Genomic DNA, 25,138 nt, shown 5'->3' with positions numbered 1-25,138 from the left:
ATTGAAAGTATAAGTACCATGATCTCTCTTCTCCAGAAGATTCTATGTTAGAAATCTAAATTATTAAAATGTGTTGATTTTCGTCTCTTTTTCCTTTTCTTTTTTCTTACTTTACCTGTTTGGATGATTGTACCTAAGGATTAAAAAATCCTCTCCGAATTACCAAAACAGCAGGACACTCAAGGACACAACTTCTTAAATATCTTTCAAAGGCAGGGGGAAATTCACTTAGAACCATAACTGTAATCCTGCAGATATCAACAACGACAAAAATTAAGGGCTTAATTTAAAAACCACAGTGCTTCATAATATCCTATATTTTTGACAAGTAGTGAAAGTTGTGAAATATGGCTCCAAGCCAGTCTTCTAATAATGTGTTCTAACATTCATAATATTTTCTAATAATATAAATTTATTCTCATTTATTAAGGAATTATAATTGCAAAGTATCTCTGCCTTTAAAATAGTCTGTACTTCAAATTTTTTATGATGCTTGTTTGAATTTCCATTAAAAATTTCCACAGCTTTTGCTATTGAAATGAAGCTCTAAAGCATCTTTTCAATCAAAACAAATATAACAATATTAGTTTAAACTGAATTATTTGTATGGGCAGTATGGTACAGTATCAGGAAACAGAAGAAGCAATAATATGTGTAAAAGTTTATTTACTTATGAACTTTCGCAAATAAACTTTGAGAGGTCGGCCTGTTTACTGTCTGTCTTGACATTTGTCCAGCTCCATTTCTGTATTCCTTCTTCATTGCTGGTGTGCCTCCCACATACTTGTAATAACCTCATAAGACCATAAACCCTCTCTTAGTGAAAACCTCCGATGTTTGGGGTGTGGAGCAATTCTCTGAAGATTTCTATGCTCTAAATTATGCCTTTTTCTGCTCTCTTCATTCCAGTTACACCTTCAGTTTTCTCAGTAGAACTGAGAGCTTAGCCAAGTCTGAGAATTGGTGATTTTTAAGTCATATCAAAGTGTAACCCAGTCACCCTTCTGGAGGACTGTTTGAGTGTTAGAAAGAAGGTGCATGTTTTACCAGGTGATTTTATTACATTGAATTAGTGAAAGGCATTGCAAAATAACATTAAAGAGAACAGGTTTTGGCATTGCATTGACCTGGACATGACCCAGTTTTTCAACTTGAAGTTTATAACTTGGAACTGTTTAGTTCTGAATGTTAGGGTGCTTTTTTTCCCCTATAAAAAGGCATATAGGGGATAGTTTATGTGATGCAGAGTAATTAATTAAAAGGATAGAGAGAAGGAAAAAAAATACTGAAATTAGTGCTAGTCTTTTGTAAGAGTAATGTGCGAGATGGTGACAGGTTAGAGAATTGAATTAAAAAACTTGAGGCCGCGTTGAAGTTTTTGAGAATGGTAGCTAACCCATAGGTAGAACACCCAACCGTGAAGGTGGACCTCTTGCTCACATAGCTCCTCCCAGCTGTTCTTGGCTTTCTTTCTGTGTGTTTACCCTTTGTCCCAGGCTGTGTTACTACTTCATGGGGCCAGTGGCTGAAAACTTAAAATTCTCATTTTTTTATTCCATCTGGGAATCTTTTTTTCAGCACTTACGAACGGTCGTTTTCTGCACTCTTCCTAATACACCACACTTGAATTCATATAGCACTTTTAATTATTGAGCAGTATTATGTACATTATCTCATTTTAGAGTCACACAGGTAGGAAAAGTAACATCATACATGTTTCATCTCTGTTCTGTAGGCGACAAAAGTGAATCTTAGATAAATTTTGCCCTTCCCGGGTTATTTCAGCTTGTCGGACTAGATTGGAGCAGCGCTGGCCCACTGCTGCGTGCTTCCATTTATACCAATTTTAAATAAAGTGTCTATAAATCTAAATCAGTTATTGTACCATAAGTGTATTACTATCATAGCATCTTAGTTTTTTTGTGGGTGGGGGGGGACTGCTAAGACAAATATTTTTTAAGATAATGCTAACAGCAATGAATATGTCTACATTAAATGAGAAAGTGAAGTCAGTGTATATCAGAGCTTATATTCCACTGCCTAAATGAAGATTGTTTCTTGATTAGATGTTACATTCTCTATTTGTAAAACTTGTCATTTATAAGTCCATCGATTAAATTTGTCCTTTTTCTTTGGATTTACTCAAAAAGAGCCACTTAGTTTCTTATTGTGAATAGATTATACGTGAATAGATTATACAGATAGTATTTGCTAGAGTAATTTAAATTTTATTATACAGGTGAAGAGTCCAGCCAAAGATACATATTAAAAAAACTAAAAAATTCTTGACATATAGTAAAGAATCAAGGAGTTATTTAATAAATATATGGATGACTTAAACATACTTTTGGTGACATCTCTTGAATATAGACATGAATCATATTACTTAAAAATGCCTTATTAAAATAATTTATTTCATACATGTCTTAATTTTAATTTTCTTTCTTTCTTTTTTTCACTTTTAAGGTTTCAGCAGAGCAGCTTTACCATTCGGGTTAGTTAGGCGAGAATTATCCTGTGAAGGTTATTCTATAGATCTGCGATGTCCAGGCAGCGATGTGATCATGATTGAGAGCGCTAACTATGGTCGGACAGATGACAAGATTTGTGATGCTGACCCATTTCAGATGGAGAATACAGATTGCTACCTCCCAGATGCCTTCAAAATTATGACTCAAAGGTAGATGCTTCCATGTTATTATCCCGTTTTAGCTACTGCATCCAAAGTAGATGAATAGAGTCCGTTCTCAGCCCATTTATTAAACTGAGTGAGGGTTTTACCTACTACTGTTGATTTCTACTTTTAAGCTTTCAACATTTAAATCTCTGTATCATTTTTATATAGCCTAACTTAACAGAAAGAATATGCAATATGCATCTTTTGATTTTTATATATCATAAGATACAGAGAAAAGAATATTTCAAATGTAATTTTGTTTTTTGGGCCTGTAGAGTTTTGAAATATTTTTTAACAAGAATGTTTAACTGGGTCTTTGGCAATAGTTGGTCTTTAATTTTTTTTAAGTTTATTTATTTATTGTGTGAGAGAGAAAGAGAGCGAGTATACACACCCACAAGTCGGGGAGAGGCAGGGAGTGATGGAGAAAAAGAGAATTCCAACACAGAGCGTGACTCGGGGCTCGATCTCACGAAACATGAGATCACGACCTGAGCAGAAATTAAGAGTGGGATGCTTAACTGACTGAGACACCCAGGTGCCCCAGGTCTTTAATTTTTTAATTAATATTTTTTACAGCAAAAATGGGCAGAGAAAGTACAGAGAGTTACTATGTCCCATTGCTACACAGGCACAACCTCCCCAGTTATCAACATCTTGCATCACAGTGGTCCATTTGTTATAATAGATGAACCCACACTGACACCTCATTATCACCCAAAGTTTATACTTCACATTGGGGTTTATTCTTGGTGTGGTGTATTCTATGGCTTTTGGCAAATTTATGATGGCACATGTCCACCATTGTGGTATCAGGCAAAGTAGTTTTGCCATTGTAATAGGTGTATAGTGATATCTCATAGTTTTGATTTACATTTCCCTAATGACATTTCATATTGAACATGTTTTACTATGCTTACATATTTTCTGTTTGTCTTTATTGGTGAGGTGTTGTTCAGGTGTTTTGCTCATTTTCCAATTGGGTTGTTCTTTTTTTTTTTTTTTATTCTGAGAGACAGGGTGCACGAGAGAGTGAGCAGGGGAGGGAAAGAGGGAGGAGAGAGAGAATCTTAAGCAGGTCCCAGGCCCAGCATAGAGACTGATGTGGGGTTCATCTCACAACTGTGAGATCATGACCTGAACCAAAATCGAGAGTTGGACGCTTAACCAACTGAGCCACCCAGACACCCCGTTCATTTTCTTATTGTTTTTAAGAGTTCTTTATACATTTTAGGTAACAATTCTTAATCAGATAGGCCTTTTGCAAATATTTACTGTCAGTCTGTGGTTTATCTTCTCATTCTCTTGATCCTTAGCTTTAAAAAACAAACAAAATACAGCAGATTCAAGTTAAGAAAGCATAGACTGGGCTTTCTCTCTTTCTCTCTCTCTACCCCCCTTCATATATATATCTCATTGGTTAATATTGTGTTTTAAAAATGATGTGTTGGAAAGTGTTTTATAAAGTTTAAAATATATAAATGATACCTCTTCACAGGATAATTGCCTGCCTATCTCTAGATAGAATACCAAAACACTGCTGACAATAGTTATTGCCTTTCCTCTGCCTTAACACACAGCACATAACTCCTGGTCTCTCTCTTTTTTTTTTACCTCACTTTTGCTACACTTGGCATCTTAATTAAAATTCTCTTACATATAAAATATTAAAATTGTGGTTAGTTATGGCCAAACTAGTACAATAGTATCCAGCAATTCTAGTTATTTGGAACATAGAGACTCTCTGAAGGAACATTTCAGTATCATAGAGTTTATTATACATTATTGCTTTTATGTTTTGTTTACTAGGAAAACCCTTCATCTTTCTATTCAAAGCTTTCACCCTCTTCTCCTGCTTCTTTCCCCACTCTGGACTCAATATTCTGTCTCGTTTTCTGGCTTATTTATTAGTCTACCTTAAAGTAGATAGAATAGCAAATTTTCTAGACTGGGGTCTGGTCAGTGTAGGGAAAATGAAAATATCAAGGGGTGGTAAGAGATGATGAAGAAAAAAATGAAAAAAACCATTTAACAAAAAATCCATGCCATAGTAAGATGGGTACAAATTGCTGTAAAATCTCTGATTTCACAGAGACTATGTATTAGCATATTTTTTTATTGATAGCACATTATGAGTAGTTTTTCTTTAATGTTAATGCTGATCAAGATGCTTTTTAAGAAACCAGAGAACATATACAATACTTTTGATAGATTTCCATCAAAATATTTTTTATTTTTGGGGTGCCTGACTGGCTCAGTCAGTAGAGCATGGGACTCTTGATCTCAGGACTGTGACTTTGAGCTCCACATTGGGTGTAGAGATTACTTAAAAAAATACGTAAAATCTTTTTTTAAAAGTTTCTATTTTTAGTTCTTAAAGTGTTGTTATTAAAAACTTAACACAAAATCTTATTTGCATAAATGGCATTTGAGAAAGGTTTTTTAAATTTAAAACAAATTTCATTATGGATTATGTAGTATTTTGAATCAAAACATAACTTACCTTCTTTGGAAGAATGGATTCTGTACTCCCCTAAAATTGTAACACAACAGTTTACACATACTGTATCAAAAGTTGGGAACTGCCCATGCTAGAAAGACAATAAAGGCAGCCACTAATAATTGACTGTTTATCCATTCTTTATATTATTGAACTGTTTAATTTAATGATATTAGATGAACATCTAGAAGTAGGCCAGAGAGAAATGGGAAGTAAAGAATTATTACATAAAATTACATGATTTTACAAAATCGACAGGCAAAAAAGCAGTGGAGTTGGTACAAAGAGAGGGTCTGAAAAAGCTGGCCTTAAGGAATTATACATTGGCGGTCACTTATCTTTGTGGATTTATACATTTAAACACATAATTCAGTATCCAACAAGATATATGTCTTACCACATTTATATCTATTAAATATAATTACCTATTGTAGGAAATGTACAAGATAATATAGCAAGTTATTTTCATTGTTTCATGATGTTATAAAACCAGGGCTGCATTTTTTATAATTCTTTTAAGTTTTTATTTACTTATTTTGATAGAGTGAGCAGAGGAGGGACAGAGAGAGAGGGGGGAGAGAGAGAATTCCAGTCTCCACACTGTCAGCATGGGGCTGATGGTGGGCTTGAACCCACGAACTGCAAGTTATAATAGAGCTGAAACCAAGAGTCAGACACTTAACTGACTGAGCCACCCAGGAGCCCCAATAATACTTTTAAAAGGCACCAGAGTTTTGGGGTATTTAAGTTCAGTGAAAGCATAGACTTATTCTCTGTAGCCTTGTTATCAAAATATCCAGTTGTGATGTTTTAATGCAAATAAGGTGTTAATTCCAAAACTAGCTGTAGAAACCCCATTTTTAAATTGTATTATGCTGGTAGCTTATAATTATTTAGTCAGCACAATGACAATTTAAACAAGAACACTTTTGGGGGCGCCTGGGTGGCTCAGTCAGTTGAGCGTCTGACTTCAGCTCAGGTCATGATCTCATGGCTCCTGAGTTCAAGCCCCACCTCGGGCTCTGTGCTGACAGCTCAGAGCCTGGAGCCTACTTCAAATTCTGTGTCTCCCCCTCTTTCTGTCCCTCCCCTGCTCTCTCTGTCCCTCTCTCTCTCTGCCCTTCCCCTGCTCTCTCTCTCTCAAAAATAAACATTAAAAAATGTTTTTAAACAAGAACAGTTTAGTGACAATGAAGACAATATTAAGAGGACTTAAAATGAGTTTCATAGTGGTAGCTTATAAGAGTTCCAGTCTATGAGTGTCAGAATATAAACCTTTAAGGAAGTCTGCCATATTTGACTGGTACATAGTTTAAAATAGCTGGAAGAAAATATGTAGATAATATTTTTGCAGCTGAATTATTAATGAATAATTATTGAATATCTTATTTTTTAAGTAAGTGTAGGGTTTGAACTCTTGGCCCCAAGAGCAGAGTCTCATGCTCCAGACAGGTAGCCCATTTTATTTAAGTATATCCCTGGTTTTTTTTAATTGAAAAATAATTTTCAGTATTCACAAATGAAGTAAGATTTATTTTTACCATACTCCTAATAATTTGGCAAATTATCTATTTATAATTGTCAGAAAATGTGATATTCAATAATGTAGGAAAAGGCATTTTTTTGGCTTTAAGAAAAAAACTTCTCTTTTGAAAGCTCAAATAAAAGCACTTGATGTTTTCTATTGAATTTCTAAAACACTGTGATGGAGATAAACACAATTATCAATAGCATTAATATATGTTTGTCCCCTTTCCTTACTGTCATCACTTCAACAGTTAAGAATCAAGTAAATAAATGCACTTGTAATTCTGACTGTGGTGGTGGTAAAGTATTAATAATTGTTACTGATTCTTCATTTTCTATTTCCTGTTCATTTAAAAGTGTGAAACCAAGGCTCTGTCAGAAAGTGATAGTACACTTGTCTTATAAGTACACCAAATGGCTCACCCTAAAAAGTGAGAAAAGAACTTCTTCCCTAAAATGATTTTAATACTCTATAAAATAATCACCATTAGAGAGAGTATTTTTAGCACTCTTTGAAGATAATATAGTGAGGTTCCTTAAAAAAAATGTGCAAGGGGTGCCTCGGTGGCTCAGTAGGTTAAGCATCTGACTCTTGATATTGGCTCAGATCATGATTTCGTTGTTCGTAGGTTCGAGCCCCACACTGGGCTTTGCACTGACAGTGTAGAGTCTGCTCGGGATTCTGTCTCTCTCCTCTCTTTCTGCCCCTACTCCCACCCATCTCAAAATAAATAAATAAACTTAAAAAAATTTTTTTAAAGAGTAAAAAATGTGCAATAGTTTTAGCACTTTGATTTCATTAAAGCAAAAAAGAAACAAACAAAAAAAAAACCTTACTACAACTCTGAAGTATTTGATGAATAAGTAAATTAGAGTTTGCTAACAATGTCGGGTTTTTGCAGCACTTAGGGACAATCTAGTTAGTGTCTTAAAGTGATGTGCTAAATTGTATCTGAGATCCTCTTGTAGTGTCATTTATGACTATCCCTTTGTTCAAGTTCTTCTCTCTGAGAGCCTGACCATTCTGATTAAGGTAGATTGCTGTCGTTCGCTATGCTTTATAATATCCCCTTAAGTTTTGTAGCACTTTGGTTTAGAGATCTGAAAGTAAATGTGTACTTCCCACTCCCCTCCCCCAATATTTAATGTTAGGGTAACATGCATGGGTAGGTGAGGTTTTACATGTAGAGTATGAGTTACAGAGTTAATTCATACTAGCAGATATGCACCAGTGTTCTTCTGTCAATAAATACAAAGAGGTTCTAAAAGTAATAATGTATTCCTCTCAAGATAGAATACATGCCTCAGGTTTTCCCTGTGGTAGGAAAGGTATATTTTTGCCATTGACTCGAAAATAAGCTGTTTTTGTATTGAAATTGACTAAGACAAAAAAGGACTGTCCTACAAGTGGAGAACTAGCTTGTTCCTTTAAAGCTTCTGGCCAAAATTTTAGCCCACATATAGATAGCAACTGGCTAGAACCTCATAGCAAAACTATGTTACGTTTCTGGGTTTTTTTTAAAGTTTATTTATTTTGAGAGAAAAAGAGTGCACGGTTATTAAATAAAATTCAGTGTATTTTTGGTAGTTATACTACTCATATCAGTTTATTTGGGAACGGGTTTGCCTATAAATAAATGGTTCAGCAAGCGATTGCTTATATAGATTTGGTGCTCACAAGAGTGGTGAAGGAACATATAGATGAAGCAAACATTAATGTAAAGTTAAATTTTCTGGTGAATAGGTGATATCATTCACAGACATTATGTAGTTTGAGCATGCAAAAACTCTAGAGAACACCTGAATATAAGGGACAGAGGTAAAGTTGCCATCAAGGAAACCAGGACAGGCACAGAAAGATAATGTCTCATAAAGCCAATAGTAAAGTTAATAGCGGTCGTAATAGTAAAATAATAGTGAAGTATAAAAGATGTACACTTTTTTCCTTGTTGATATTGAAGGTTTTGTTCTGTCTAGATAGCCCAAATAAAAGAACATTTAGGCTTTTCATGATAGAGTTTCAGAATAGATATCAAGAAAATAGAATTCAGTCTTGCCTAGACCAGAAGAATTAAGTATTTCCCTAGTCACAGAACCAACAATGAATAAATACATGGCCTAGATTTATAAAGTAAGTACACTATTCAGGGACTTATGCCTTAAAAGGAAAAAAAAATCTAGCTTCTAGAACTTGGGTACAGTTTCATTAAATTAAGCTAAGTCAGTAGGTGACAAAACTTATTTCAGAGCCTAGATCTTTTCCAACAAGGGTTGGGATGATGGAAGTAAGCTCAAATATATAGGAACCAGATCAATTTGTTCCTGTCCTACATCCCATTCAGTTACTTTTCCATCCTTGAATTTCTCTTTTGTCAACCTATCAGTGTCCCACCCAACTCTTTACAAGCATAATCACGTTTTACTTAACATGTCAACCCAACAGCAGCTCAAGTGGTGACAGTTTCTTTTCCATGACTCATTACATTACAGCAGATGTAGAGTGAGTCTGGAAATTTAGTGCGTATTCACAGCGTGCCGTTAGAAGTAAGACTCCATGGAAAGGACCATGCCTGCCTTAGTTAGGAGTAAGCATGAGGATCTCTCCCTCTGCCTTTCCACCTTTCATTCTTACTACTAGTCAAGGCACATAGACTTTCTTTGGGGGTGGGTGGTGGGGACATACGTGATTGTTTAAAAGAGTTATTGAATAGCATTGTTAGACTGCTGAGGAACTTGGGACTCATCATATTTTGGCTCTGTTTCTTTACATCCGGAATCAACTGTCATTGCATTCAGTACATTTTGTTTACACGACAGCACATATATTCTCCTCACTGATTTAAAAAATATCCTTGAGAAGTGGCAACATGATATGCCTTTTTCACTTTAAAAGGTTGAATTATTTGCTATATGGGCTGAAACTTCAATTCGTTTAATACCTAGAATCTCATTAATATCTTCATGACGTGAAAATTTATTATTAAATAATAATTAATAACTAATCCCATTAATTCTGCTAGCTAGACTTTAAAAATCCACTTCTGTTATTTTCAACTATACTGATAAGATATTGTGTATAAAATATTTAAAAGATATATACACATAGTCATACAAAACCTTCCTATGACAACTGATGAATATTGGAAGCTTCTCAGAATTTACCAAGAAAATCCACCAAAATGCAGTCACAATTCTGCTAGTGTCCTCTGGCAGACTTCATGATTATAGATTTCAGTGTGGATATCCTCTCCTTGACATACCGCCCTCTCAACTTTTATATTGATCATTCGGTCTTCATAAAGAAGCTTTGTATCCAAGTCAGAGCTTTCTTATAGAAAGAGTTTATTTAATTATTTTTTTTATCTCCTGATCTCTCTTTACAGGTAACAATATACTTAAAACCTGTTTTTCTAAGATATTCATATCCCATCCTTATTAACGGCACTTTTTTAGAAGAAAAAAAATTAGCCAAATCTGCTTTTTCACCTAATTTGATATTTTATAATTTATAATTTTAATTTTATAATTTATAATTTTATAATTTTGGGGGTTCGTGTATTTTATTCTTGCATTATTGTAAATACTTACTGGTCAGGGATACTTTTGCTTAGTCTGTTTATTCATTGAACGTATTCATTCTCATAGAATTTAAGCCTGCCATTTCTGAAGAACTATATTCTTACCTTTATGCTGCTTATCCCAAGTGCTTTTATCTATCTGTGGTGTCAGATTTATCAGCCTTTTGTCCATTAAGATGAAATGTATCTGGGGAAAAATGAATAACTCAGATGCTACTAACTCATCATCTGTGTGCATTATACTTAAGTTATTTTCTGTTAGGTGATGGATTTCCACGAATTCTTCACTTTTGGCCGAGTTGTTTTAAGACAGCTAATGGAATCACAAGCACCTCTCTTTGGCCAAGGATTGGGAGGTTACTAGTATAGACTCTTGAACCTGAGTATAGTAATAAATAACCATTAAAGCTCTAATTGGTATATCTAATTGGACACATACTTTGCATGTCACTTACCGATGGGCATTTAAACCAAAGCATTCATTATAGGAAGAGGAGACTAGTGGCAGTAATAAACATGAAACATATTAAACATTCACATTTACTATGCAAGAAAGACTAATAAATTGTAAAATGGCTTAGAAGACAAATAAATATCCCTTACAACCCTGGTTATCAAATGTAGAAGAAAGAAACAGTGTCACATCAAAGATTCTGCTCTACAGGGTTCTCTGTTTCTCCTTTTAAAATGAAAATTAGTAAACAATTCTACTAGATAATGAGTACTAAGAGAATAAGTGTGAATTAACAGTTTTCTCTGGTACTTACGGTTAATATGTGGGTTGTTAACCTTTTATAATATGTCTTTTGGTCAAGGAAGCTAGGACGATTTTCCCTATGAACAAAACATTACTGATCTTCAGTGTTTCCTAAGAATTAAGAGGTTTGAATAATACCTTAAAAGTCTGAATTTGATTTTGGTTTTGGAGAGATACTGGGCGGATGAGGGAAAGAGAAGTTAGATTTTTAAAAGGAAAAACCTATCTCATTTCAACTCTAGTGATTTTGGTTCAGTTATTATTTTTATTTTTTTAAGTTTATTTATTTATTTTCAGAGAGAGAGAGCACGAGCAGGGGTGGGACAGACTGACTTGGGACTTGAACTCACCACCATGAGATCATGACCTGAGCCAAAACCAAGAGTGGGACGCTTAACCAAATGAGCCACCCAGGCACCCCTGGTTTTTATTTTTAGAAGTTATCTTTATTTTTGAAACCAAAGTGGAGAGGTGAAGAAAGAAAAGCAAATGTAAACATTGATTTGACATACAGATTTTAATATTATTGTAAATACTCTGTTCATAATCCCTTTCATAACCTTGAGTATCATTTACTCCAGCTTTCTTATTTGAAAGCTATTTCGGATGAGATTACAGTGATATTTTAATAGTACATATATTGTCATCTACCTTGTAGTTTTTTCTCACTTAGAACATACCCTGCTTCACACTATAATACTGGTTTCTATTTACAAAGTCAACTTAAACATTAATTGTGTTAACTGACAGAAACAAAGTCCAATTTAGACTTATATTACCTAAATGTACTAGATAATCAGTGTTAAATAACTGAAAGCACACTGTATCTGCTTACATAAGACTAGTTTCAAATACCCATTTGAGTTTTGTTTTGTACCTAAGTGTGACTTCTTTTTAGTATGTAGCTGCTCCTTGATGGCATACTACTAGTGTTGTGTATAAATATAACTTACAAGCATCCTTTTAAATTTTGAACAAATAAAAATAGTTAATCACAGTTATAGAGAAGAGAAACGAAATTTATTAGATTTTCAAATCAAGACATAGTCACTATGTTTTCTCTGTATTTGGCTTTCTCTCCCCACTCCCCACCGAAAGCTCATAGCCAAATGCTAGTGAAATGTAATATATTGCACATTTTTTCTACCACTATAAAAAATGAACAAATTATGATTTGTAACTTCACTTAAGAATTTGTAATTCCTTTTTGTATGCAGTGCAGCGTCTTATCAGCATGTTTATTGCCAGGAAATTAAATGTATTTGTTGAAGCTTTGGAATAATTTTAGTGTCTGAAAATATACCGTTTATTACTTAATGCATTTTTATTATGTAATAAATAATAACAAAATGTAATTTTGAGTGAAATTGATAATTTTCCAGCCTAACAATCCTTTTTATTTTATTGAGATTTCTCGGTCAGTAAAAAAAAAAAAAAAAATCCTGTGTGTTATTGGGTAGAGGGAAAAAAAATCCTTAGTCACTGTTATAGTCCAAATCCTTACTTTATTTTCTTACTAACAGTTTAGGAGCCCTGCTTTGCCTCTCAAAAGCAGGTAGCAGTTGTGAATCAGTATCGCTTATAATATATTCTATTGACTTATCAAATGAAGACAAAAATACAGCTAAGCTGTCGTTAATTGTGGCGTTGCTGATTTTTCTATATATCACATAATGAAACTGAACCTAGACCAAATTCGCAAGAGCAGCAGTAACAAAAACACCAGTATCGATACACGACTTTGTACTTTGCCTAAGAAAATTATTGTGGTTAATTAGGTTTCTGATAGCATTACATATTTATTTGTCCTACAGTTCTTAAAGACCTATTTTTACTTTGCTATGTATTTTCTTGAAATAAAGCAATTAGTTACAGTTGGTAATGCTGTTTGCTATTCCACAATTAGATTTAGACCTAATATCTCTGATGTTTCTAGGAAAAGTCAGGTTTGGAAGAAATACAAAGTGAGTGATTCTGTGATCTTGATATTTGTTGCACATAACAATCAAGTGTATCCTTTAACCAATGCATGTCACCGTTCTCCCAGTAGTTGTTCAAATGTCATATGCAACCAACACCAACATAGTTTTAGAACTCACCTAAGCACACTCCCCATTGCCTTAAAGAGAATATCTGAAGTGATCGTCACTCTGTGTAGGTTGTCTTGAGATTATGGCAGTGGTCTTTCTGTTCAGTTTTACAGACCAGAGATCCATCATTGTTATTGAACTCACCTGTAATGTGTGAAAATACTACTCTGTCTAAAAGTGGATTCACCATGAAGTTAATGAATCTTAAACATCAGAGCCCTTCACTTGCACAAGCTCTTCCAAGTCATTGTTAGAACCCCTAGCGGTATGCTCACAGGGTCATATGTTTTTGTAAAGTTGGCTGAAGTATGATATTTAAACACAATCTTAAGGTTTTGATTTCATTCTCTGACTTCTCTGTTACACTTCCCCTCATTTATGGTCACTTAGGAGTAGCCAAGAGCTAGTGGGATTCTGTTAAGTAGAGGTTCTGGTGGTGATAAATTCAGTTTGGGTTTAGTGGTGTATTTTTATGTGGTTTGCAGACACTCGTGTACAGTTTAGTTATTGCTGGCTATTCTGGTGAAGAAATGGCCTCTAGAATTGCTCCTATTATTCATTATATTGCCTTACTGATTGTGACATAAATGTGCAAGGCCAGATGTCATATTACAATTTGAATGTGTCCTGTGGCACCTGAAATATGTGGCAAGTGGAGGAAAAATAATGTTTGAAGTGAATGGAGCCAGAAGCTACTCTGTGGAAAACCTTTTCAGTCATTAAATGTGTAAAAAACAGTAAGTGGGGGATTTGGTTTTCATATATAACGAATCAAAGCAGAAGTTCTCTCCCTTGTATTCTGGAGGGAGTATATAGACAACAAGTCAGATGTGGTACTTACAATTATAAAAGCAACATGCTGTTCCCCTCTTTTAGTGAGTATCATATAAAATAGAATTTACCAGAATAGCTGTGTTTGTGGGACACGGGCTGTAGGAGTTCAACAGGCATGAGCATCTGTGACGTTGTAGGCGTGTACTTTGTGTATGGTGACCATCAGTAGTAAATAATAAATTTTGAGTAGCTGTTCTAGAGGAAAACCAAAACTATAGAAAGTGACAGTATGAAATTGTTATATACGAGACAATGGTAGGATTTGTGGTGAAAAAATATTAAACAAAATATGAAGGAATGCCAGCAATTAATTTATTAAAATGGTATTTCAGTTTTCTGGATTTTGTTGTGTTGGCTTTTACAAATGTGTTGTTTATTGTGATTTCTTTTCTTTTTTTCTAAATAACTATTCACTTTGGCACCTTATTTTCCACTTGAAATTTTTCTGGTTTTTATTCCCCTTAAAGTGGTACCTTTAAATTTTATAAGCTTTGGACCTCACAAAATTTTAATCTGCCCTTACCATTTTTATTTATAATGTGATGAGTTTGAGAAATTGTCAGTCCTCTACTCGACAGTCATAAGTTGATCTATATACTTCAGGACGTTTCATCGTATCTTTTTTTATTTTTATTTTTATTTTTTTCATTGTGTCTCCATTGTATTCTAAAGATTTAGAATTTGGGATGAGAATGTGAAAAATTAAAAATTTAACAAGTAAATTTATTAAGGGGCATTAATTAAATAGATAACAAAACATTAATTTATTCATTAAATAAAAGATTTAAGATTTAAAAACATTCTGATAGTTTATGTTAAGTAAATACTTTGTTTAAAACCTTTCTGTTATGATGTAGGCTAAACTAAGGGAATTTTTTTTTAATTTTTTTAATTTTAATTTATTTTTGAGAGAGAGAGAGAGAGAGAGAGAGAGAGAGACAGAGTGTGAGCTGGGGAAGGGGCAGAGAGAGGGAGACACAGAATCTGAAGCAGGCTCCAGGCTCTGAGCTGTCAGCACAGAGCTCAATGCTGGGCTCAAACTCATGGACCGAGAGATCATGACCTGAGCTGAAGTCGGATGCTTAACCGACTGAGCCACCCAGGCACCCCTAAACTAAGGGAATTTTTTTTTTAGGCACTTTCCAAAACATCTTATTTAATTCTCAAAACATGTTACAAATGATAGATCTGAAGTTCTAAAAGTAACTTCTTGATGACTCAGTCATTTTTTTTTTTTTGTAATTTAACTTTATTTTTTATATTTTAAAATTTACATCCAAATTAGTTAGTATATAGTGAAGCAATAATTTCAGGACTAGATTCCTTAATGCCCCTTACCCATTTAGCCCATCCCCCCCCTCCCACAACCCCACCAGCAACCCTCAGTTTGTTCTCCATATTTATGAGTCTTAAACTAAGGGAATTTTAAGTTGAGTAAGGTTTAAACAAATTTTTAAGAAATTATACTAATGGGCTTTGCTTTTACACTTTTTTTCCATTTTCCCCACTCCCTGTATTTGGAAGTTTCCTGCACCCTCACCCCAGACTCCTATCGCAGCCAAGAATCTTATGGAGGAAAAATATGACTTTTAAGTTACTTTTCTTTAGTAATGATTTCAGGTCCATAAGATCCGTAATCAAAAAGTCTTTTAGTAAATCAAACATTTTTTTTTCTTACTACTCTTGGAATTTTCCAAAACAATGCATCAAGAGGAGGCAAGGGAAAGTATGCCAATTTTTCTAGGACATGTTATAATTTGGTATTTTTTTCATACATTAAATTATCTTATGACCAAGTCCTAAGATGTTCTCATTGTTAATTCATGGGATTCTGTATATATAATTTAAAAGAATGTTTATAAGTAACTTTTGAAATCTATTTGTAGGTTGTTAGGTGAATGAGACTCTACCCTTTGGAAATGTAAATAAACAGGTATGTTAGACAGAAAGATAGATAATGGTCATTACAAATACATTATCTGATAAGTTGATTTGAGACCTTTATATGTGCATTGCCATTTATTTCCACCCTTGACGAGTAGACCTTTATTAAGCTGTGATGATTACTGAATATGAAATGTAACCAAGATTATTTTTTATTCAAATATAATTTAAATATTCATCAAAGAGAAGCTATGCTTGAGACTGACAGAGACTATTAACATCAAAAAATATAATTAACTGCATTGGGTATCATGAAGCAGAGTTAGCCAAATAGCCGAGAGGTCTAATTGCTCTAGAGTTTGAGAAGCAATGGTTTTATTTTATGCCGTAGCTGTGGAATTAATAGTAATGTGGTTGCCTATGTGGGCCAATTAAAAGCTGCCTGTTAAGGTTCATTGCTCTATAGGAAACCCTTTGAATATCGCTTAGTAAACAGGATTGACATGTCAGTGTGTACAAGAAGATGCAATACAATAAAATCTGTGAAAATGAGAAGTAACGTTAAAAGAACTGTTTTTGAAAACAATTCATTAAACTCTGTACAAGTACAGTGTTGTAGTGGCTGTCGTGGTGTGCCCTTGGATTCCCCATTCAGGATCGGGGACTCTTTCCCTCAGCTGCCAAGGCTGTTGCCTGCTGATGGGCTCTCTGTGAGTCCCCGCCCAGGACCGCGGGCTGAAGGGATCTTAAACCCTTCTCCCCAGAGGCAGCCCTCACCGAATGCCAAGTACAAAGGCTTTGCCTCCTCATCTTTTGCTTCATTTTGACACAGCTCCGAAGGGCCCTCCCAATTCCAGAGCTCCCTCCCTGAGGAATTTGAGGGGCCTTTGTTGCAACTGCATTAGACTTCTCCCCAGTCCCGCTTCCCTGATAGTTCTAAGAGCTGTGAGCCTCCCAGAGATTTCTGCCTCAAATTCTGCTTCCCATGTTACCCAACCTGAGAAAGGTACTGATGATAAATATAACAACAAGTCCTGTCAGTGGTACTGGTTACATACATTGTAGGAATCTGGCAACTAAACATTAAAGTAGTTTTAACCACTCCCCCCAATTGCCCAATTCAGGTCTACAAGTGGCATTTTATCTTTGTCATGTGATCCTTTTTCTTTAATAAAGGTAATATGCCGACCTTTGTGGTGCTATTACGCTTTTTAGCTGAATACAAAAAGAAAGCACTCCTGATTGAACCCAAAAGATTCTGCCTTGCCCAGACTGTAGAGATTTAAAAGTGGGCAGACATTCTCATGACACTTTGACCTTAACGAGGTTGTTGAAATGGAAAGTTGAAGGGCCAAAGATAAGAGCAGTCGCAAAGCTCTTCTCGTGTTTCTTTTCTTAATGATGATATATCAAATACACTTAATAAATTGTGATTCCTAACAAAATATGTAATGTTATGCGCTGAGTGTAGTATTTTAAGGATTAGAATACTTTTTTGCAAATAAAAATAATTCTAACACTGTAAATTATGCAACCTCAAATACAGTTTATTGAATTAAGATATCCTGTTTATCTAACTGTTATAAGACATGTAAAAAACTTAGATTGGCTTAATAGATCTTAATATGCATGAAGTAATAAGGTGTACCTTGTGCCTTTCGTCTGCAGTGATAAAGATGTTTTCCTAGGCATCCATTATTTAATATGCTTACCCTGTTTATATCTGTGGCCCAAGACTGCATGTCAGCTTTCAGCGGAGTGGCGTTGCTGCTTCACAACACACAGCCCTGTACTCCCCAGCCTGTACATGGTGTTAGCGGTATTTTAAAGCTCTTGAGTCTAACAGTTTATAGGTCACAACGAACTGAGCCTTTCAGACAAGTTACTGATAGGAAGCTAATTCCGGCTAGGAATATAACATGGAATGGAAGGCCCTGCCTTCATTGTAGTTTTTAAAAACTTACACAAACCATGTAAATCAGAAACGTTTTAATTTGGTTTCTGTCCTATGGGTATGGAACTCTGCTTGACTTCTGAAAATTGTATTTTATCTTTCATTCATTGATTTATGCTCCCAAATAATTACTGAGCTGCAGGATGTACAAGCTAATGTGCCGAACACTGTAAAGGTATTTATGAACAACCGGTAAGAATATATATTTGCAAGCCTACAGACTGATGTTTATAGAATTAATAAATTTTAGACTAAGACACAGCATTAGGCACTGCACATATTTCGGGGATTCTTAAACTGAGCGTGAACCCCTCAAAGATGTAGTCTGGTGAAGAAGATGAGATGTGTACAGAAATAAGTATGATACCAAATCTCTCAGCACAATAAACTTTCAAAACCTGATGGAGAAGGGAAAGTGATGAGCAATATCCTGAGGTGGGAAGATACACTATATGTTGAGGGAATACTGAGTAGCTCTGTTTAGGGAGTTATTCAACTTCTGACCTCACCCTCTCAAACTTTTATACTCTGAAGCATCTTACCAGCTTGCTTCTTCCTTTTGGACATTCTTAATTCTCCCCTTGTACTTAGGCTAAGGAAGAAACGATCTTTCAAAGATTGTGTTCTTTATGTTTCTCAAAATATGGAATAGTTCTATACCATGTATTTAAAAAATACATTTTTAACCCTGTAATGTGAATATGGCAAATGACATTAGGGCTTCAGGTCCTTTGTATTAATTCTGAAATGACGACTTCATTTTTTTATAGCAGAGAACTGTAATACACAATTTCACATCCACTTCTTCATTTTCTTTTGCATAGATATTATTTGGTCTGGTTTATTTAGGGTATTACTATGCTTTCAAAATTGTAGGTATTTCTACACCTAGAATGTAATAGCATATGATGTCTTATATTGCTGTTTCTAGTGCCAGAATCACAGGTGGATATTAAATTATCGTGTCCTTCCTCCCTCCCTCCCTCCCTTCCTTCCTATTTATTTATTTCTCTATCTCTCTTTATCTGTCATCTATCTATTTATAGATAATTTCTTGCCCTTGAGACTGAATTGCAGTAAGAGGACACTTCCCTTGATCTGTGCTTTTTTAGAAAAAGAGCACTTTGGGTTAATATGCTGAATACTGAATGCTTATGAGTAGGTAGGTGTTCAGTTATCAAGAATGCCAAGAGCAATGCCTTGTTGCTTTCTTATCAGCTACTTCCTGCTGTCAGCTTGGCACTTATTTCAATAGAAAAGGATTTGCATCGAATGTAATGCCTTATTATATACAGCTAACACGGGGTTTTTAATTGTGCAAACACATGAGACTCCTGCAGTGATAGTCAATTTGATAAAAGGATTAGATTATGAATATTTTGTCATGATTAAAGATTAGTTCTGATTTATCGTAAGTAAGCCAGTGAAATTTGCCATATTATTTATCAGTCAGGTGAGACTCCATTAATTTTGAGAGTGTATGAACCACAAAGTATCCACCTCTTTATAGAGTCTCTAATGAATTCAATTATTTATATTCAGATTATAGGTATTAAGGATTGTTTTTAGCCTTCCACACCTGCTCTACTGCTAAGAGTATCCCATGAGTCTGTGGTTCCAGCTTTTTGCCTTTATTGTTTTTCATCTCTTGTCTTTCAGAACAGTTAGGTAAACATCTGTACAAAATTTCCACAGTTTTTATTAAAGAAATGACAACTAGTATGTATCAACAGGACATTTTGAGTTGTCCCTTTGATTAAAAGAAAAAAAAACCTGAATAAAAAAATAGAAGAGTGAGAATTCTAATTTAGAAAGTATTTATTGAGTGAGTACTTGTTGCTGTAAACAAGACTGGGCATTCTGGTGGATTTAAAAGAAACTTAACAACATCTAACTGGAGAGGGAAGACTAGTGTCCTAGAAATAAGACCTGATACAAATAAGTGCCCGGCACTCTTAGGGGTTGTCTGCAAAAGAATGTAAACAAAACATAACGAGTTTATCACTTAATTCTAAACATGGAACATACTTACCAAGTTAAATAAAAACTAAAATGTGAATTATACAAGAGATGACACAAAGTAGAATATTAGTTATATAGACCATTCCTGCCATAGGGAAAGGAGACAAAGATCACTTCCGGTTTGGATAATCAGGGAAGAAAGAATATTATACTGTTTGGCCAGCATAGTTTATGTGTTGGCCTTCTCTGTACCTCCTCCTTACCTGATGCTTCCTGCAAATGTGTTTGCCTCCCTCACACTTAAGTACAGGGCAACAAGTTGCTACTCTTAGACTTGTATAGAGAGCACCGCTGTGAGATGGAAAACAGCAGTTCAACGCTAGTAGCCTAGTGTCCTCAGCTCTAAAAATGTTCTGCCTCAGAGACTTAAGGTCCTTCATATGGTGCTTCATATTAAGAAATAGTTCAAGATATATACATAGTAATTTCTGTGAGAAGTCTGTTCTGGTGCATCTTTCTAGATGAGCAAGAACAACATAAGGAAAACACAGATAATGGTTTTTATGGGATGCAACATTAAAACTAGATAATAAAAACATCCATACCTTTTAGAACAATTATGTAGCACTTTGTTTTCAGAATGACAGTGTTTTCCCTTTGTTGACCTTTTGGAGAAATATTAACTCTATATATCTTCTCTGCTCCAACATTAATTTATTCAGTTTGTATTATTAAGATAACTACTCATTCTTTTGTGTCTCTTTTTACACAAGGCATTCCTATACATTTGTTTAAAAGCTATGTCACATATTTTACTACCAAAATATTTCATAAGTTGCATGAGTAAAATCGATTACTTTAAAATAAAAGTAATCTAAGAAAAGTGGATTTAGCTGAAAATTTTTGATGAGGAAATCATAATAGTAAAATATGTAAAATATTTTATGCCAAAAGAATTCACTTCAGGTAAAGAATAGAAGTGTTTTCTTGCCTCTTGATTAAAAAAAAATCAAGGCACTTATATAGAATGTAGTCATTTTCATTAAGAAATGACAAAACTTTTCCTGAGTCAGTTAAATGCTTTAGCAAAAGTTATGTTTAGTCTTAAGATTTGCATAGATGGAAATTTTTTTAAAGCCACGCTATCAGAGTCTTAATATTTTATTTCTTTGCTTGCAGTTTAATTGGTATAGGAGTTCTGCGAACATTTGTTGCTGTGCTGTAATCAAAGTGAGGTCTGTAAAAGCAGAAATTATATGAATTGTCAATTAGACCAGATACGTATTTGTTTTATATGTAGAGATTTATAATACTGACCAAATGATGCCCCATCAAACATCTTGGGAAACAAAAAATGTATTTATGGCATAATTTTCTTGTTTATCAAAATCCTATCCAAACCAAGGGAGTAATCTTTAAGGTGAATTTAAAATAGCGATCACAAAAATCTAGTTTGCTCACTGTTGTCCTCTAAAACTCCTTTTAGTTGCAGGTTCTTTTGCATTATCTCAAACTCTAATCCTCTGAGCGGGTAATTAACGGACTAGAAAAGCCATTTGTGAAAAAGAAGAGCCATAAGAGTGGAAATATTTCTTCACAGAATGATCTCTAAGAAGTAAATAATTACAAAAGGAAAAGATTTGGGATGACCAATCTAAATCTGAGGATAATTAGAAGGAATAGAGTATGAAAATCGAAATGCTTGCCATGTACAACAATTCTCATATCATAACAAGACTAATTAAATATTTAGAAACCAAAAATCCCCTCACAATTTGAAGAAAAATAACCCACGACAAAAGGGTCTGCAACTTTGCAGATAATTAGCAAGGGTTATAGGAAGGAAGAACATCACAGATTGGCTCCAAGGCTCTGCAAGGTCATGTCTTATTACGCTATGTCTTTTATATGGTCTGGTAACAAGTTTCTTGCTAATTTAATCTAACTAGGGCATCCCATAGCGATTTCCCATTTCCCTTGTTAAAAATGTGATAGTTTCTGCAAGTGCAAACTGTAGTAGGTTAACATTTTTATAAATAATTGCTTTTAATTGATACAGGTCATAATAAATTTTTGAATTATTTAAAGCAGTAGTCTTGAAAATTTGGACATAGAAGCGATATTTTTTAAGTATTTCAAAATTTTATAGTTTTTATCCCCACTTAAATTATCTTATTCCTTTCATTAAGTCGTTAGACCTGATGACCCTGTGAATGAAACGTAGTCTCAGTGGCATGCTTTGTAAATAAATACTTCTTATTTTGCTAATAAAAGCAAGCACATTTATGTTGAATGTGCATTTCTGCAAACAAGAGATTTTGCACTGGATTAATAAGGCTCTGAGTGAGTCAAGCCTAATTTGCATTAAACTGACCCCAAGGTCCAGTAAAAACTGCAAGGAATTTCAGAGGTTTCTAAAACAGTAAGTTGTTTTTAGCAAGTCCGCACTGCCATTTCAGATGCTTATTTTTGTAATTAATGTGGAATTTTTGAGGATTATTTTTAAGTTTCTAAGATGCAAGTTTAACTATAAATATTAACATATGCAAACTTTCTGGTTATAATTCCTGATACAGTATTTTATTCAGACACAAAGTGATTGTGGAAGGTGTCACTTTTATTTTATTCCTGTTTTTATTGTACTCAAAAATGGAATGACGATATTCTGGACATGGGCTTAAACAGGACTTTACTGCCAAAGCTTTTGTTGACTTGCTGTGGGTTACCTGTTATTTATTTGTCTATTTATGTTACACACTGTACACTTTTTTAGTCAAATAAGTTTATGTTTATATATTGATACTACAGAAAGATATTTTGTATTTTTGCTTCTGGTTATCCAATTAATAAATTGTCTTTTTCTATACCTTTTTCTTTCAAATACAGTTGCAAAGGTTTAGTAAGAGGGGCAGTTTTGTTGCTGTTGTTGTTTTTTGAAATCAGGAATGTTTTGAAAAATTTTGAGAACACCAGCATATAGGAAACTAAATGGAATAGAAATTATTTTTTCCAAATTATGTATCCATGCATGTACTATTAATACTCAAGCATATTTTCCTAGAGATTCTAGTAGTAACTTTATTTCTATAATTTAGCTTTACCTCAGTGACTTTAAAATAGTTCTAACAAGACATATTCTGTAATGCTTCAAGTATAATATTTTAACATGCTTAAAGAATTAAATACCGTGATGGGTAGAAATCTTCTAGAATACACAAATTATTAAATAAATTATGAGAACATAGTTATGTGACAAATGGGAACATTACTATAGAACACCTCTTCTTTTACCATAATAATTACACACCATTTGGCTTCCTAATGTTATGTTTACCTAGCAATTAGTTAGGCTCACAAATCATCATTAATAAATATTTAAAGAGAGCGAGCCCACTTTCCTTAGCTCTACATAACAGAAGTTTAGCTGCTAAAAGAGCATTGCATACAATAATAAAATAAGAGGTTTGATGTAACATTCAACTTGGTTTCCCTCTTTGATTTGTGAAAAGGATTGTCACCTTGTATCTTGGAACATAACTCCTTTTTTATCCCGTCAGTTTTCTTGAGTAAATCTGTTTGCATTGGAACTTACCTGTTCATATTATGTGCATAAAAATTTATTCTAAATGTAGACTCAAAAGGTCAGAGGGGTTCTAGTGCCTATAGTACTATACGTTCCTTAGTCTTTTGGAATTGTTAGTGCATGAAGTGATTTGGAAGCTTCTAAGGGTACTTTCTTCCTCTGCCTTTAGTCTATCTCCTAAGTGCTGTATTATTGGCCTTCATGAAACAAAATTATGTCCAAATTGACAGAATTCTCTGAGAATCAGGTTCAGCTGATTGAAGCAAAACTGGATGTGTGGTATTTATTTTCTACTAACTGTGTTTATTTACAGGCAGAAATAGCCAGGCTAACCATTCATCATTTCATTCATTCAAAAACAATTACTGAATTTCTATTAAGTGCCAGGCGTATAATCACCTCCAGAGAAAATGTATAGGCTGATAGTGTCCTTTTTCTTTTGTTTCTTTTTATTTTTTGCCCTTTGTAGAAACATAGTAACATTTCTAGATTTTTTTACTCTTGTGTATTTGAGTAAAATAAAGTTTACTTACAGACATAAGATAATGGGTTTCTTTTAGTAATTGAGACTCTGTTTTTTAATGAGAGAATGGATTTAGTCGCAGTACTTCAACTGTAGGTGTTGTATTCATTTAAAAGAAATAATCTCCCATGTGGATGTGGTTTAAACCCTTCCAGTGTGCTCTAGTGAATGTTCTGCTTATACATGGCACTTTGGAAGGGAGTGTCATCACATGATGCCCCGGTACCTTGAAAGCATTTATTTTGTCTCCAAAAAGTGAGCGGTTTTAACTAAGATAGAGGATTGCTCATGAAAGGAAACAGAGCTGTTATTGCTAGTATTTTCTAATTGAATTTAAAACGTAACAGATGCCACGAAGAGACTGAAATTGTTGAAGCAATCTTCCCTGAACCTATAGGCTCAATAAAGAATTGGACTGATTCTAGAGGATGACTCCAAATTTCAGCAAACATTAATTTTTAGTTTCTGTCATGATATACTGAGCTTTTCTGTGGAATGTTGGAGTATTTGTTCAAGTCGGTAGATTTTGCATTTTTAATCTTCCTTAGAACTGTGGTGAATAATGGCCCCTGGCAGGAGATAATGAAATTTTCTTAATTTATATTTTCAAGCAGAAGCTTCAATTGAAAATGGCATCCTATGGCCTGGAGACATAGCTCTAGTGCAAGTTTCAGGGGAGATGCAATAATAATGCAGTGCCATCGAGACAGGGAATGATGGGACAGTGAAGAAGTAATTTAAGGAAGAAAAGAGAATGTACCAAAGCTTTATTGTAGCATATCTAATGATCTGCTGAAGATTCCCAATGGTTTTTGGAGCATGACTGGAGAAACTAATGTTATCTTGCCAAAACAGAAGCCCCTGCTTAATCAGCAGAACAAGGCTATTGATTAAAACACCTCTCACAATAGATTACACATGGAATCTCATCTCCATACTTTGCACTTGGTAAAGTGTAATAATGAGCATAAGATAATCAAAAGAAGAGTAAAAGCAATTTGTTGGGCATTGTACAATTCAAGATTAGAGTTGGAAAGGAAACAAATTTGCATGAATAGTGGGCCTGCTTTTAAAGCTGTACACAGGAAATCATTTGTGTAGTGTAGGAACTACTCTGGAGCAGTAAAAGATATTCTGCCCCTTTAAGGTTTGCAAATCTGTGTCCATCTTATAGAAAGGAGTGTACTTATTATTGATGTATTTATTGTTGTTAGTAATTCATATTTGTTGAGGCATTGTGCAGAGAGTTTGCCTGCATTATCTTATCTA

General features: G+C 34.3%; 1 protein-coding gene and 1 long non-coding RNA gene across 35 annotated transcripts in view; one reads left to right on the top strand and one right to left on the bottom strand.

Annotated features, from left to right (window-relative positions):
* The window catches only part of ADGRL2 (adhesion G protein-coupled receptor L2), a 625,339-nt gene that overhangs the window by 538,544 nt on the left and 61,657 nt on the right, over positions 1–25,138 (top strand). For all 32 annotated transcript variants that reach the window (XM_060625624.3, XM_060625633.3, XM_060625635.3 and 29 more), the window contains one exon: positions 2,467–2,680. In XM_060625624.3, coding sequence (XP_060481607.1) covers positions 2,467–2,680 — 214 coding nt within the window. The remainder of the gene's footprint in view (positions 1–2,466; positions 2,681–25,138) is intronic.
* Positions 1–25,138, bottom strand: part of LOC144617237 (uncharacterized) — a 73,746-nt gene that overhangs the window by 36,434 nt on the left and 12,174 nt on the right. For all 3 annotated transcript variants that reach the window (XR_013557540.2, XR_013557539.2, XR_013557538.2), the window contains exon 3: positions 10,388–10,469. This is a non-coding gene — a long non-coding RNA (uncharacterized LOC144617237). The remainder of the gene's footprint in view (positions 1–10,387; positions 10,470–25,138) is intronic.

Source organism: Panthera onca, chromosome C1, assembly GCF_046562875.1.
Source record: "Panthera onca isolate mPanOnc1 chromosome C1, mPanOnc1 haplotype 2, whole genome shotgun sequence".
NCBI lineage: Eukaryota > Metazoa > Chordata > Mammalia > Carnivora > Felidae > Panthera > Panthera onca.
Note: the sequence above shows the minus strand (reverse complement) of the source record. Positions and strands in the feature narration are given on the sequence as shown.